Source organism: Poecile atricapillus, chromosome 16 (assembly GCF_030490865.1).
Source record: "Poecile atricapillus isolate bPoeAtr1 chromosome 16, bPoeAtr1.hap1, whole genome shotgun sequence".
Classification (NCBI taxonomy): Eukaryota; Metazoa; Chordata; class Aves; order Passeriformes; family Paridae; genus Poecile; species Poecile atricapillus.
Genome location: NC_081264.1, coordinates 13743833 through 13759652, shown reverse-complemented (window position 1 = coordinate 13759652; position 15820 = coordinate 13743833). Strand labels below are relative to the sequence as shown.

The following is a 15820-nucleotide window of genomic DNA, read 5'->3' as shown; positions in this document are numbered from 1 at the left end:
CCGAGAGGGAAAGGCGGCCCCGGGGCCAGCGGCCGCGGTCATTGCGCACTCGGCGCTGCCCGCCTTCCCCGCCACAGCCCGCCCCGCCCCCCGCGGCCACCCCCCCTCCCCCCCGTTGCCATGGCGGCGGCGCGCGGGGGCCGGGGCACCCTCGGGCTGGGCCGGGGCCGCAGCCTCGACACCGCGCGGGTCCCAGCGGCTGCGGGGCCTGCCAGACAGCCGGGTGAGCCCCAGCCGCGGGCCCTACCCACAGAATCACAGAATGGTTTGGGTTGGAAGAGACCTTAAAGTTCATCCTGTGCCACCCCTGCCATGGGCAGGGCCACCTCCCGCTGCCCCAGGTGCTCCAAGCCCTGTCCAGCCTGGCCTTGGGCACTGACAGGGATCCAGGGGCAGCCCCAGCTGCTCTGGGTACCCTGTGCCAGGGCCTGCCCACCCTGCCAGGGAACAATTCCTTCCCAATATCCCATCCATCCCTGCCCTCTGGCAGTGGGAAGCCATTCCCTGTGTCCTGTCCCTCCATCCCTTGTCCCCAGTCCCTCTCCAGCTCTCCTGGAGCCCCTTTAGGCCCTGGAAGGGGCTCTGAGGTGTCCCTGGAGCCTTCTCCTCTCCAGGTGAGCACCCCCAGATCCCCCAGCCTGTGCTAAACCAGCACAGACCACCCCCCATCCCGACCAAGGGATGGGCAATTTGTCTTTCCCGCCAATGAAAATGATGTCATTCCTCTGGATGTTGGAGCAACCTAAGTTTTACATCAAGGGCCCTTTCCAGCCTGCCCTGCTGGAGGTTCAGGGACCTACCAGAGCCCCATGCACCCATACCAGAACCAGCACATGAGATGTGATGTTGGTGTGCAGTGAGGATTTGCCAGCAGACTGCTTTGAAGTGCTCAGGAACCAGAATCATCTCCTTCCTTGGATGCAGGTGGGAGGACGGGATGTGTAAATGGGTCAGTACACCTCTTGCCCCTTGGGCTGAGAATTTTTCCTTTGTGTCATCTCCCCTGGAGTACTCCACATTTTTAAAGTAATATTTTTAGGAAAAAATTATGAATTGTCTGTTTTAAATTATTATTTTTAATTAATATTTTAATATTAATTAATATTTTAAATAAATATTAATAAATATAATAATTTTAATAAAGAAATTAATAAATTAATAAATTAATAAATTTTACTAAATTTAATTAATATTTTAATATTAATAATTTTTAATTACTATTTTTAGGAAGAAATTATAAACTTTTTGTACATTCATGTCAGGTAGTCCCACCTGAAGCCACTTTCAGCAGGCACAGCATTGTAGAAATGTGCAGTTTGGACCATAAAAGAGTACAGTCTTTCATACTCATTTTTGACAAACTTTTTTGTAAGTTTATTTTGTCGGGAATAGTTCTCTGAGGTCCCTTCCAGTTAGTTTTCCTGTCTCTGATATCTGTGAATAAAGATAATAATTTGATTTTGTAGTATCTTTTGTATAATCACAAGGTCATGGCCATGCTTCTGTTTAACTGTAAATATTTTTGAAATTAGAATTGCTCCTGACAGAGAGGAGGATGCCTGAGGCGATACAAGCTTAAATGTGGAATTCAGGATTCAGAGCACCTGTGAGTAAACTAAAGGGACACTCACTCCAGGTGCAGTCACAGGCTGCAGGCAGAAGCGATGCCCAGGGAGGTACATTGTCAGGCACAGTGGGCCACAACCTTTTCCTCTGCATCATAAATAGTGACAGCAGAAGTATTTTTCATAATTTTAATGGAAAGATAAATTAATCCTTTAAAAACATAATGAAATATCTTCAACTGTATCCAGTGTTTGCTTTCCTGGCAAAGCTTGGAATGATTTTTGAAGGGGAATCTTGTACTTATGTACACCCATGTCAGTGGGTTTGGGGACTCTCTTTGCTGGTGACTTTGGATATTTCTTTTCTTGTTGGTTTCAGTCTTGTTACTGCTCTTTTATTTTGACTCCTGACTTTAAGCAGCTATTATTTAATTGCACATCCCTGCAATCACAGCACTCCTGTGATGCCATCCAGTTACTGCTCCCTGGGCCTTCTTCTGCACTGGTGTCACCAGGCTCTCTTGTGCTGGGCTCAAGCCTCCATCCTTTCCTCTGGACTCTCCATTTGTGCACATGTTTCTTGTGACACCACCACTCATCCCTAACCTTCCAACATTTATGTTCCTTTTTTTACCTTCCTGGCACAGGCTTCACCTTCTCCATCTACGGATGTCCTTGGGTATCCCCAGCCATGTGTATCTCCAGAATGAAGATTCATAGATCTCCCTACTCCTGGTCTCACCCTGCAGCTGTACTCCAAATCCCTCTGCTTCCAACACTGAGTGTGTGCTTGATGGGTACACACTCAGAAAGGAGATACTGATTTGTTTCTCTGCCATGCCACATCCCATGTTGTGTGCCAGATCCATGTTCTTCCTGGGTGGTGTCTTTCATGCAAAATTCAACATTCACTCCATCCGCTGCTTTACAATCCTCAGTCCTCACACATCTCACCTGCTGTAGCCTCCTTCTTGAACATCCTTCATGTCTTCAGTGGACTTTGTCTCACAGGAGAGAAAATAACCTTAATCACCACTTCTGGCCACCAGGAACACCCCAGCCATCCACCTCGTTCGTTCCAAGTTCCATTCGGCTTTTTTTACCCTGTGTTTACCTTTGACGGCTGCAGTGGCTGCTTATCATCACCCCTGTCCTCCTCACCTCCTGTTCCTTTTACAGTCCAACAGTTCTACTCAGCTGCCTCATCTTCAGGCATGGACACGGTTTCCTTTTCATTTGTCCTGGCTGACACCCTCATTTTTTCCTGCCCCATTGGAAACTCACAGAACACTTGCTGAGCAAACCTGTTCTGATTTCCAGTGGCTCTGGGAGGGGTTCCAGGACCAGGAGGCTGTGGGAGCTCCCTGGCTGCTCAGTGTCAGCTTTTGGGCCACTGAGCCCGAGTGGGGTATTCACAGCTGCATTGTGAGCACCGGCCCCTGGCTTTATCATGATGATGGGATTTTCAGTCCCTCTTTGCTGTCTTGGCAACCTGAGGTCAAAGAACATAGAAGCTTCACTGTGTGGCAGCGTCTGCTTTGGGTTTGTGGTAAATGAGGTAGAAAAAGATGTAGTTTTAATCACCTAGGGGTAATACAGACAGTTGCAGAGAAGTGCATGAACTAACCCAAACTTCCTTTTAACTCTTTTAACCTTTTAACTGTTTGGTTTCATGTACCTTTTCTTAGGGGAGATTTTTGGAATGGCTATAGAAGAAAATATTGGATTAAACTTAGAATCAACTGAAATCATTTCCATAGCCAAGGGCAGCTGCCTCGGCCAAAGGCTTGGAGCAGGGAATTGTTTTCACTCCTGTTCTTAAACTGTAAGAGCTCACATGAAGCTGACGTGCTGGCCTTGTGCCTGTCCAAGAGTAATCTATGACCTGGGATCACACAGACCTTGGAAATAAGAGATAAAAATTCTACTAAAATTTTACTCACCAAAATAAAAACCAGTTCTTTAAGCCTCTGAGGCTGAAAGGGACCACATGGTGGTGGTTAGTGGTGAGCTGGCAGTGCTGGGTTAATGGTCTTAGAGGTCTCTTGCAACCTAAATGATTATGTGATTCTATTAAGTTTATCTTCTTTACTTGAAAATAATTCTATGGTTTACCTAATGGGGTCTGTCCTATAAATACACAAATGATTTTATCATTATGTGTCTAACAAATACGCCTGCGTTTTGGTTTCAGGACTGTCTAAACCATTTGCATGTTGTAAATATGGGCTGCAGTCTTTAAATCTGGGCTGTCTCTAAAAACATCAGAACCATCCTGACACCCCCTTAGTCTCTAGATGAAAACTTTGTGTATTGAACACAGACGCTTTTTGGGGCTTGGTTTAAATCAGTGTAAGTGCTTATATTTTAAAATATTTTTCACCATTATTCTGTTATGTCCTTTGCCCCTAGCCCTTCCTGTGTTCTCCAAAGAAGAGATGCAAATTTAAATCCTATGAAACAATACACTCCAAGTTTGTTCTTATTCACCAGCTACAGAAGATCCACTTGCCCATGTTTTGACACACATGGATTTGTCACTGGAGTCAGAGCTGTGTGGTTTTAGGCTCAATAAATGTATCAACAAACCATTTGGGAACCTAAACACACCAGGTGAACCAGCAGTGTTTTACTGGGCAATGTCACTGGGATAGGGACCTTGAGCATCCCGTTGTCCTATGGGTTTGATGAGGTGGCTGAGGGACACAGAGCACAAGCCTGCCCTGTTTCCAGGTGGGATTTGCCTTCCCAGAGGGCTTCCAGGAGGAGAGGGAGCAGGCAGCTGGAGCTAGCCTGGAGGTTTGTGTGGGAAGTTGGAGGGATTTGCTATGCTTTGGCAGCTGCTGCCAAAGGTTGTGAGGAATTAGCATGAGTTACTCCAAGAACTGTAGTTCTTTTATACTGAAATACCAGTTATTCCCGATTTACCTGCTGATCTCCCCAGCTGGATCCATTGTTCCTCTTTCCTCAAACTCAGTTGTGTTCTCTCTGTGTTGGAAGCCAATCTTGGAATAACTCACCAGAAAACTTGTTGAATCCCTGTTCTCAAGGGATTCAATAGTTCTAGTACTGAGCCTTTTTCATTTTTGTGTTCAAGTGTCAGTTCCATATTGTTCCTTTTGGTTTTCTTTGCAAAGTGCCTCATGAAGGTGTTACAGCACACCAGCACTGCTGCCTCTTCACAGGTCCTGTCCCAGTCAGAGCACTGAGGTTACACAAATCCACATTGATTACTACTAATGGTACTTTTACAGAATTCTTGTGTAGCTCTCACTTTGTTCAGTGGCTTTTGAAGCTTTGACTGTCCTTGTTCCCTGTGACCTTTTGGAAGGATCTGCCAGCTTGTTTTGCTGCAGCACTCTGGGACTGCTCCAGCTGTCTGTTTCTGGAAAATGAGCATTACTACTCCAGGAAGCTCAATGCCTGATTCGATGTGGAACTTCTCCAATGTAAGTTATGCAGGTGATCCCAAAGTTCTAGCTATAGCAGCTACTAACTTTGGAGGCAGGGCTGGGCAGCAGAACCTCCAGCATGGCTTCAGCTGCTCTCCCCACACAGAAAAGAAGTTTTTGTGTTTTTCAAGTGTTTTTCTTGAGCACTATGATCTCCTTTAGGATACTGAGCATGCTGTCATGCCCAGAGGTGCATTGGCTGTTGTCCTAGCAAGGACTGGAGCCCCCAGTACTGCCCTAAAATGCTTCCAGCCTTGCAAGAGAGGTGTGGGATAATGAGAAACTGGCCATCCTGGCTCCAGAGGAGCTGCAAGCTGCAGCTTCTTCCTGCCAGCATCTGACAGACTTTTCACAACCTCAGGCCAAGCTGTCATTGCCTCAGGATGCGTTTCTGGTCTCCTGCCTAAATCTCCCTCATGGCAGTTTCAGTCCACTGCTTCATTCCATGTTTCCTGTGCATGTGGGAAAGATTTATTCTCCTTTTATAGAATCTGTAAGGTTGGAAAAAAACGCTAAGATCATTGAGGCTGGTAGCTGCAGTTTTGTGTCTGTGTGGTGTGTTACATGTGGGGAAATGGCCGTTTCCTCCCTTGCCCCCAAAGCAGATGCAGCAGATGCATCTGGTGTTGGAATGGAACCTCTACCACAGGGATGGGGCCATGCCATTTGTGCCCTCGCTTACACTCTTTGGAAAGTGCTGAGACAGGGAAGAGCTGTAGCTGCAGGGACAGCACAAACACTCCTGGAATGACCCAGGGATTTGTCTGCCTGACTGCCAGTGCATCATGCAGGGATGAAGGGAGAACAAGACCACCTTGCTCTGTGGCATCTTTTAATGCCCTGTCATTCCCCAGCTGGTGGTAGGAGCAGATACACCACTGCTGGCATCCTGGAATGCTGCGTGATGCTTACCTCATCCTCAGGCTGTGTCTGCAGGAGGAGGAGGGGAGCATGGCAGGATAATGAGAGGATTACTTACAGCCAGCTTCTTTGAGCCCTGCAGCTCATCTGCTGCTTTCAGAGCCGGGGGGATGGGGTGGGGGTGGGTAGTGGGTAGTGATAATTTAGGAACATGAGGCTGGGAAGTGATTTAATTAGGACATGGAGCTCCTGTCTTTTGGATGCAACCCTTTTCCTCCCTCCATCATGGACAGGGCTCAGCTATGCAAGAAGCTGCTTATTCCAATTATTAAACTGTGCACCTGCAACTCCTGCTCCCCTGTGCTTTTCCAAGCAAGAGGCCAGCAATCCCTGTGGTTTCCAACACCCAGCAATCCCTGTAAGAGCTCCCACCGCCCAGAGATCTCTGCAGCTCCCACTGCTCCCATCCCCACAACTGCATGGGCTGCAGCAGCGATCCTGTGCCCTGAAGCCTCCAAAATCATCACTGGCTCAGTACTTATGTCCATCCCTGGAGCATCCCTGAGCTGCATCCGGGTCTAAGGTCCACAGACTCTCTTACTCACTGCCATTTAAAGGGGGTATGTGGCAGCCCCAGCACTGATTTTCTCTTAGTACAAATTCCGTATTATTCCCCTCTGGATTTGCATTTCTCCTTGTCCTGCTCCACCTGCCTTATGGAAACTGTCCTCCCAGGGTACAACAAACTGGCACTGCCCTGCCAGCTACTGTCCCAGTCCTCCCAGTCCAGCAGCATCACGGGAGAGGCTCAGCCAGCCCTGGCTGCTGCCTGTCCACTCCCATGCTGTCTGTGGGGATTATCATGCAAGACTCACATTAACCCTCTTAGCCCAGCCAAAAGCACGTGTGCCAGAGCTGCTCCTGCCCCATGGCCCATAAAGCCCTTCCCAGTTCCTGGGCCACTTCAGCACTGACCCACATACCTCCCTGCAGCTCTGGAAATACATTGATTTCTTGCAGCCTGATTACACCATTGCCATGGCTCACAGAAAATAGAGGACTTTATTTATATTTTTAAGCTAATTTGGAGAAGGATACTGCTCTGGTGTATGGTCAGCCACAGGGAAGCAGCAAGCAGCTGCTCCTGGAGCTCCATGAAACAGGGTTCTGGAAACTGCACGTGGGAATGGTTTCATTTTACGTCTGTTTGGAATTGAGGATATGGATGGGGCAGCCAGGGTTTTCTCTTACAATTACAGGCTGCCATCTTAAAGCCCAGCTGATGCTGTTTACTTTGGATTTTATTTATTTTTTCTGCTAATACAATTTTCAGGAAGAAGTTCCTGTAAAAGGGCTGCTGTCTGGGTGCCAGTGGCTGCTGCCATCCCCCTTTTTTTCTGTGTGCATTGATGAGTAGTCAATTAAAAATCAATGTTCTGTGCAGAGCATATCCTACTGCTGTAGGACAGTCTATGACACATTAACTGACCAATTTTGTAATCCTATTTAAAAGAAAACCGACAAGAGGTTGCTCAAGAGGTCCCACTGGTCTCCCAGGTGCTGGAGAATTACACTCCAAACCTTTAATACCCTGCTGGCTGCATCCCTGGCACCCCCTGCTCTGCTGGGGAGGACCCCGTGCTTTGCCTCAGCCTATCGGGGGATTTCCGTGCATTTTCAGAAATTAATGTTTTTAAACAGAATAAATATCAGTGGATACAAGGCTCATTCAGTAACTCCTTGGTCTTTTGCAGCTTAAAAGGCTGATTGAGACCCCTTCTAGGAGAGGTGAGAGATGTGACTGCCATTTATTTTCCTCCACATGGGAACATGAAAGTCACACTCAGCCCATCCCTCTCTGTGAGGACCTTCCTGCCCTTCCCCAGCCCTGCACTGGGCTCCCTTCTCCTCCTCTGTCCCTGTGGATCTTTTCACTTGCCTTTGTCCTGCTGACAATGGATTTATTACCGAGATTAAAGCTGAGTCACTAAGGAGGGTTCAGCCTGTGCCTCCCCAGGTGCCTGTTGAACACCTGCTTTTTAATGAAGGACTCTGTTATCTCAGGAAGGACATTTCCCTAGAGAACAGCAGTGTGGGGATGGGGGTAACTGTGGGTTATAATTAAATACCCATTAATTACACAAGTTCTCACATGCTTTGGCTCATAACCTTGGGCAGCTTTAGTGACCCTGCCCTGGTGCTGGCTCAGCACTGTCCTTGCTGCTCAAAGTGGGGTTCAGTCCTATCTAGGTCAATATCAGAGTATTTGTGTACTGTAAGGCTCAAGTCCTAGCCTACCCCAGCCCTGTGGGGTCCTGGTTTCTGTGGGTCTGGCTGGAGCTTGTCTTCATGACTGGAACCCCTGTGGAAGCAGGGTGGCAGTGGGCAACACGACCCTCCCTTTCCCCACTTTCTGGGCGGGGAATTTCCTGAGTACTGAATGGGGAGCACTTCCCACCTTGAGTCTTGTGGACACAGTGATCACAACCAGCCAGAGCCATTGTAGAAACAGTATTTATGAGGTTGTCCAAATCAGCTCGTTGCTCACAAGCCACAACACAGAGGTGCCAAGCGGGGCCACAGCTCTGGTGGCAGCAGCACGGGGGCAAGGCGGGACACGGAGCAGTGCTATCAGACAGAGGGGCTCACCGGAGTTAGCACATCCTACTGAGGGTGCCCACAGCCTCTCTAGGGCCCCCCAGGGACTGGCCAGTCAGAAGTAATGGAACAGCTTTCCCACAGTCCCCAGCTCCTTGCCGCATGCAGAGGATGAGGATGGAGCAGGGTGTCCATGCTGCAAGGCCCATCAAGTTGGTAACCTCACGCTTGACTGACTTCCAAAACATGCTGAAACTCTTTTCCCTTCCATTAGGCTGCCCATGGGCAAAACAGTCAGGGGTGGCTGCAGCAGTACTGCTGGGGACCCCCCCATGACACCCTTGCAGCTGGGGTGACCCCAGAGCATGGGGATGGTTGCTGGGGAGGGGCCAATACTGAAAAGCACCTGCTGAGCCTGTCCCCAAGTCCCAGAGAGCCTGGAAGGGGCATCATGGGGGAATGAGTTCCCATGGTGGGGCAGGTGGTGCTGCTAGGGTGCAGGAGAAGTGGGGAGCCAGCTCCAGGCAGACTAGCTCAGTGATGCTGCTGGAGACCTCCAGGGACAAGGCAATGTACCTGAGCACCCATACCCCACTCAGGCCATGGCATTATCTTCCAGCAGGCATGGCCCCTAGTCCATCCCTCAGCCAGCCAGTTCATGTGGCTGAGGAGATGCAGCTGGGCTTTTGCCATGCCAGTCTCCACTGGCTCTCCTGGGGTGCCTGCCCAGCCACCCACTCTGGCCATATCTCTTCTTCATGTCATGTCTCCAGCTGCCCCTCAGCTCCCTCAGCCCCAGCCTTTGAGGAGAGCAGCTCTGGGGATAGGGATGGCAGGGGTGCCTGTGAGGATGCATGATTGGCCCCTGCCCCCTTCCGAAGGGGACTGTGCAGGAGGCAGGGGGCTGCACTCAGGACAAGAGTAAGGATGGGCAGCACTGGGCTGCCTGTCCTGGTCTGTGGGGAACCTCTGCATCCCCGGCTGCAGAGATGTGCTGTCAGACAGGAGATGTGCTGCACAGTGCCAGGGTGTGCTTGGGGAGAGGTGACAAGGACACGGCTCCTCATGAGCAGGGTTGGCACTGGGCTGAGACCCAGCTCCTGAGTGAAGGGGATGGGGGAGGGAGGCAGCTCCTCCACACCCTGTCAGAAGTATGTGGGGAAGGGTGAGCATCCTCATCCTCTCCAGGTGGAACCCCACACCCAGGGCAACCCCAGTGGATCTGCCATCAGAGGGACCAGGAGGAGGGGGGTGGATCTCTGGCCTCATTGTGGGAGGAGATTCCGACGCTCCCGTCCCCAGGTGCCCCTGTTGCCAGGGGTGTCATCTCTTGCAGTCATCGGTGTCGGTGTCTGGCAGCCCGGTGGCGGGCTGGGAGCTAGGCTGGACTGCCTGCACCCTCTCCTCCAGGCTGCCACCTGGAAACACCACGTAGCGGGCGCTGACACGCTGGGGCTGCGGCTCCCGCAGGTTCTCCTTGCTGTGCCAGATGCCATAGCCGAAGTAGACGAGCAGGCCTGCAGTGGGGACAGGGACAGCAGGGGCTCCAGCATAACCTGGCTGCTGGCACCATCACAACTGGCATCACAGCAGAATGGGGCATGGATGTGGCTAGCAATCCAGTGGAGCAAAAAGCTAAAGCACCACGGGGGCTTAACTGAGCTGCTCGCAGGAGGAAAAGGGTCCTGCAGCATGTTAAGAGCAAGTGGAGCACCCTCAGTCCCTGGGAAAGGGAAGTATTTCCAGAGCCCCAGGGAGCTACCTCAGGGTAGGGGGAGCAGGGGGTGGTTCTGGCCCAGGGCTTTAAGGATCAGAACTTTAACAGGAAAAAACTGTAATGCTGTGGGAAACAGTGAGGCTCAGGAGGTGCTGGGAGACCTCAGCTTGCATCTCCAAAGGGGAATCAGAGGCAGAAAGGGGAAGGACACACTTTATAGACCCATAAGTGAGGGAGAGGAGCTGCCAAAGCAGCCAGAGAGTGCCAAGACAAACCCTATTCCCCCTCCCCTGAGCAGCTGTGGAAGCACTCACCTAAGAGGAGCCAGATGGCGAAGCGAAGCCACGTCATGTAGCTGAGCTTCAGCATCAGGTAGATGTTGAGGATGATGCTTAGTGCTGGGGACAGGGGTACCAAGGGGATCTGCAGGAGAAAAGAAGCTGGAAGGGTGAGACCTGCAGGACCATATTCTACATCTTTAAAATCATAGGGACAAAAGACAGCACTGGCAAATGCATGGGACAAAGGGACTGTCACCTCAGGATTTATAGAAATGGCACTTTTCTTTAAGGAAAAGGAACAATGGAGCCAGGAGCTGGGAGCCAGGCTGGCAGAGTAGGCACAGGCATCATCATGAGGACCAAACAACCTCCAGGCATGATCGAGCCAACATGGTCCTTGCTGGATGAGCCAGGGCAGGGGCATGGTAGGGAAGTGGTATCACCACTGTTGTTATGAAGCTGCACGGACTACATCAGGGTTCAGGTGGGCTGAAAACAAGAGAGGGAGAGCACAAGAGGCATAGAAATGGTCTGGAGGCTGAAAATGAGCTCCATCACATAGATGAAGGGCAGCCAAAGTAAGAAGCTGAGGCAGGAGAGGAGCAGAGCTGTAGGGATGCAGAGAAGGGAACACAAGGTGGACAGGAGCAATCCCTGGGTCCCATGGTATGGGGATCCATCCCATGGGATGAACACAGAACTGCTGGGATGTCCCTTCCTGGGGATCAGTGGCCACACAGAGTAACGTCAGAGATACCAACACTCCCCACACCCAGTGTCCACAAACATCCTCTTCCTCCTTTCCTCCCCTCCCTCCTCCTTCTGCTGTTGTGGTGCTTTCAACAAAGTGCTGTGCCTGGGACACCTGCAAATCCATCAGAGCTGCTCCCACCTCCCCTCACCCCTGCAGAGGAATTCCCTGCCCAGGCCCTAGGCATACCTGGAAGGTCTGGGTGCTGTGCTGCTGCTCGTGTGCCCAGATGAGGAGGAGGCTGAGCAGGAAGCCCAAACTGAAGAGGACCAGCAGCAGGGAGTAGCTCCAGGTGGGCAGGTGGAGGTGGGTGTTGCCAAACACTAAAATGGAGCAGAGGCAGATGGCAGACACCATCAGGGTCACCACAGCCACCATGACCACCTCACCAGGGTAGAAGTCACTGAGGAATTCCAGGTAGGGCTCAAATGCTGCCTTCAGCTGCCCTGGCTCCCGCTGCTCGTTGCTCTTGTCCCTGTCCACCAGCTGCAGCTTGTCGGAGAAGGACTCATACTCCTTCAGCTCGCCCCTGGACGGGTCCTCGTGGGGCTCGGGGTTGGGCCGGCCACTAGCTGCTGGTGCAGGGACATCCCCCTTCTGCTGCTGGAAGCGCAGGACAATGATGCTGGCGGCCACGAAGGTGTAGGCCAGAAGTGTGCCAATGGACAGGAACTGCACCAGGGCCTCTAGGTCAAAGACGAGGGCCAGGAGGGCCATAAGCAGCCCGAAGACCACGATGCCGACGACGGGCACCTGTGTGCGGGGGTGCACTCGGGAGAAGACCTGAAAGAAGAGCCCATCTTCGGCCATGGCATAGACGATGCGTGGCAGGGAGAAGAGGTTGCTCAACAGAACTGTGTTCATTGCTGAGGGATGGGTAGAAGAAGGAAGACCCCATCAGACCCAAACCCAAACTGGGGATCATTTCCAGCCCCCAAAGCAGGGGGGGTGGGCAGCTCCCTCCCACCGCTGCCTGTACTCACCACAGATGGAGCCAGCAGCCACCAGAAACCCTGCCCAGGCATAGCCCCTCCTGTAGAATGCATCGGCCAGGGCAGAGTCAGGGTCCAGCGTGTGCCAGGGCACCATCAGCGTCAGCACAACTGACACCAGGATGTAGGCACCAGTGGCCAGCCCCAAGGAGAAAGCGATGGCCCTGGGAACAGCCCTCTGTGGGTTCCTGGCCTCTTCGCTGGAGGCTGCGATGACATCAAAGCCCACAAAGGCGTAGAAGCAGGTGGCTGTGCCAGCCATGATGCCCGACAGCCCGTATGGGGCAAAGCCACCCTCCTGGGTGCTCCAGTTCTTGGGCTGTGCGAGGACAAAGCCCATAATGAGGATAAAGAGGATGACACCCATGCTGATGACTGAGAAGACATGGTTGAGCCAGGAGGACACTTTGGCCCCAAAGGAGATGAAGGCTGTGGCTACCAGCAGGATGGCAGCTGCCAGGAAGTCTGGATAGCGGGCCAGGAATGGCACCTGCCAGGCACCCACATGGGTCTCGGTGAAGTTTTTGATCTTGTGGTTAAAGATGGAGTCCAGATAGCCACTCCAGGCCCTGGCCACCGCAGCCCCTCCGATCATGTACTCCAGCAGCACATTCCAGCCAATGAGGAAAGCCCAGATTTCACCCACGGACACGTAGGTGAACATGTACGCAGAGCCTGTCTTGGGCACACGGGCTCCAAACTCGGCGTAGCAGAGAGCAGCCAGGAGTGAGGCAAAGCCGGCAATGATGAAGGAGATGATGACGGCAGGGCCGGCAATCTCCTTGGCCACAGTGCCTGTGAGGACATAAAGCCCGGAGCCCACCATGCCCCCAATGCCCAGCAGCGTCAAGTCGACGGTGGAAAGGCATCTGTTAAAGGATGTCTCCATCATGTCATCCTCCAGGGTCTTTACCCGGTTGAGCTTCTGGCAGAAGCGGGTCAGGTCGGTGGAGCGGGGCAGCCATCTCGCCATCCTGGAGGCAGTGGGCCCTGCCCTCAGCAAAGTGACGGATCCTCAGCAGTGAGATCCTGCCTGGAGACCTGGTAAGAGGGGCAGGAAGGGGTGAACATTCCCTTGGCACCTGAGGTATCAGGTGCTGGGGACAGGGTGGAAAAGCCACCAGGGCACATTACAGGTGTCCCTGGCTCCTCAGCCAGCATGGAGCTCAGCACAGTGTGTCCTCCTCCAGAGGTGGAACAGAACAGGGATATGTGTCAGGTAAACCACAGCACTCCCAGGGCAGCATCTCCCCATTCAAGCCCAAACCAGTCTGCTCTGGCCCTGATGAAGGTTTCTTTGCTGCCTCCTCTTCACCTTATCCAACATCTACCTGAACTTCACCCTGCTGTGCCAGGACCCCACCATGGGGGCATGCAGCATCTCCGTGCTCCCAGGATCCTGCTGCTTCCCCAGGGAAAGCTCAGGCATGATGCAGAGGCTGCAGCAGAAGTCCAGAGCAGCTCCCATGGGAGTCCCCAGCCAGATCAAAAAACAGACAGTGCCAGGGACCAGCCATGCTGGCAGCTGCCACTGTGACAGTGGGAGAACACAGTGCTAGGGACTTTCATGTGCTGCTTCCCAGCTGCTCCGTGGGGTGATTCGTGACTCTGGGGACACTCTCCCCTCCCAGCTGCCCTCCTTCCTGTTCCAGAGGCCCCACACCTATAAACAACATGTCCTGCTCGGAGGACTGCTGCAGTCCTGCTCCAGGGTCCACCTCTCAGAGGCCAACAGATCCTGGAAAGCCCTGGGAGATGGCAGAGGGACAGGGAAGATGATGGTTCATGAGGACAACATGCACAATCCGTGCTGGCTGAGACTCCCACCCCTGCACAGCCAGGTCCCCGCGACTGTAGGCGTTGGCAGTACTGGGGTCCCCAATCCCAACAAACGCAACAGGCGCAGCTGGGAGGATGCGGAGCTCGGTGCCCACTGGACACGGAGCATCCCCGGAGTTTCGGGGGTGGATGAGGGTGAGGACCGAGAAGGGTGTGTGGAGATTCCGGATTCATCCTGGGCGGGTAGAGGCGATAGTTTCTCCCCTGCTCAGCCCCGCCACGATGCCAGTTCCGGCCGGCGCCGAGTCCCCATCCCGGCCGCGCTCCCCCAGGACGCTCCCCACAGTGCCGGTCCCAGCCCGGCTCCCGCTCCCAGGGGTTGTCGCTCACCCGTGAAGGTGGTCGGGGCCCCGCACCGGCACCGGCCTCACCTGCTCTGCGCCGTCGCCGCCGCCCGGCTCCGCCTCCCCGGGCTCGGCGGAAGGGCGGGGGCCGGGCGGGGGCCGGGCGGGGGCCGGGCGGGGGCCGGGCGGGGGCCGGGCGGGGGCCGGGCGGGGGCCGGGCGGGGGCCGGGCGGGGGCCGGGCGGGGGCCGGGCGAGCCCTCGGCCCTATCCCCAGGCTGTCGCCCCGGAACGGGGAGCAGAGGTTGGGGGGTACCGGAGCTGCACCTCCAGCCCCTCGGAGGGGCAGACGCGGGACCATCCCCTCGGGAGTGTTTGCGCGGCTGGAGCCGCACGAAAACGGGAGACAGGGTGGTCATGGAGATATTCCAAAGGCTGGAGCCCTGGGCTGCTCTGGAGACAGGCTTGAAGAGCTGAGGGTGTTCAGGCTGGAGAAAAGAAGGCTCCAGGAAGACATTAGAGCCCCTTCCCAGGCCTAAAGGGGTTCCAAGACAGCTGTAGAGGGACGTGGGATGAGGACCTGGAGTGACAAGGGGGAATGGCTTCCCACTGACATAGGGCAGTTACCTGGGATATTGGGAAGGAATTCTTGGCTATGAGGGTGGCGAGGCTGTGGCACAGGGTGCCCAGAAGCAGCTGTGGTTGACCCTGGATCCCTGGAAGTGTCCAAGGCCAGGCTGGACAGAGTTTGGAGCAACCTGGGATAGTGGAAGGTGTTCCTACTCATGAGCTTCTAATCCAAGGTCTCTTCTAATCCAAACTACTCTGTGATTCTGTGATGGAGCAGTTATCCCAAATCCCATTCACTGGATGCAGTTCTGGATGGAGCAAAGGGCTGAGACCCTGCTCGTCTGCCTCTACTCTGCTTTGGAGCTGCTGCCTGAAGGGCAGGCACATCCTCTGTGCTCAGGTGTTTGTCATGGAGAAACTGAGGTGTGGGGAAAGCTGCAGGAGGGGGTAGTCCTGAACAGGCCCCTCCAGCTCACAGTCCTCCTGCATGGCCAGGAGCACAAAACCTAAGCAAAAGCCTGTGGTGCTTTCAACTGGCTCTGCAGGGCAGTGAAGGGGAATTACCTCTATTCATCTCCAAGTCAAAAGGTGTTTCTTTTCCAGAAGTGCTTCACCTCCTCTTGAGCCACCACAAACCTTCTGCCTCTCTAGCCCCCTGGGGCAGGAGTTTTCCAGGCAGTCACCCATCCAACCCAAACCTGCCTGTTACAGGTGCCCTGCAATGCTACTGCCCCTGTATTTTGAGAGTGAAGTCCCTCTCCATGTCACTCATAGGCTTATCTCCACCTTGCCCCCCCTTTCTCAAAGATAAAGGAGACCAGCTCAGCTGGAAGGTGTTCCAGATCCCTGGTGTCCCCAGGGCCTTTGAAGAGCTTGTTCCATCCTTGTTGGGATGTAACACTGGTAACTGGG

The 15820-nt window shown here is 53.3% G+C and overlaps 1 protein-coding gene across 1 annotated transcript; it reads right to left on the bottom strand.

The window, feature by feature from the left end:
• Positions 1–8355: 8355 nt before the first annotated feature.
• On the bottom strand, positions 8356–13192 carry SLC7A4 (solute carrier family 7 member 4). Its single transcript, XM_058851813.1, has 4 exons — positions 12209–13192; positions 11415–12091; positions 10508–10616; positions 8356–9993 (listed from the first exon to the last, which is right to left on the bottom strand). Exons 1-4 carry the CDS (start codon positions 13188–13190, stop codon positions 9800–9802), a joined length of 1962 nt encoding a protein of 653 aa, XP_058707796.1. The 5' UTR covers positions 13191–13192; the 3' UTR covers positions 8356–9799.
• Positions 13193–15820: the final 2628 nt, after the last annotated feature.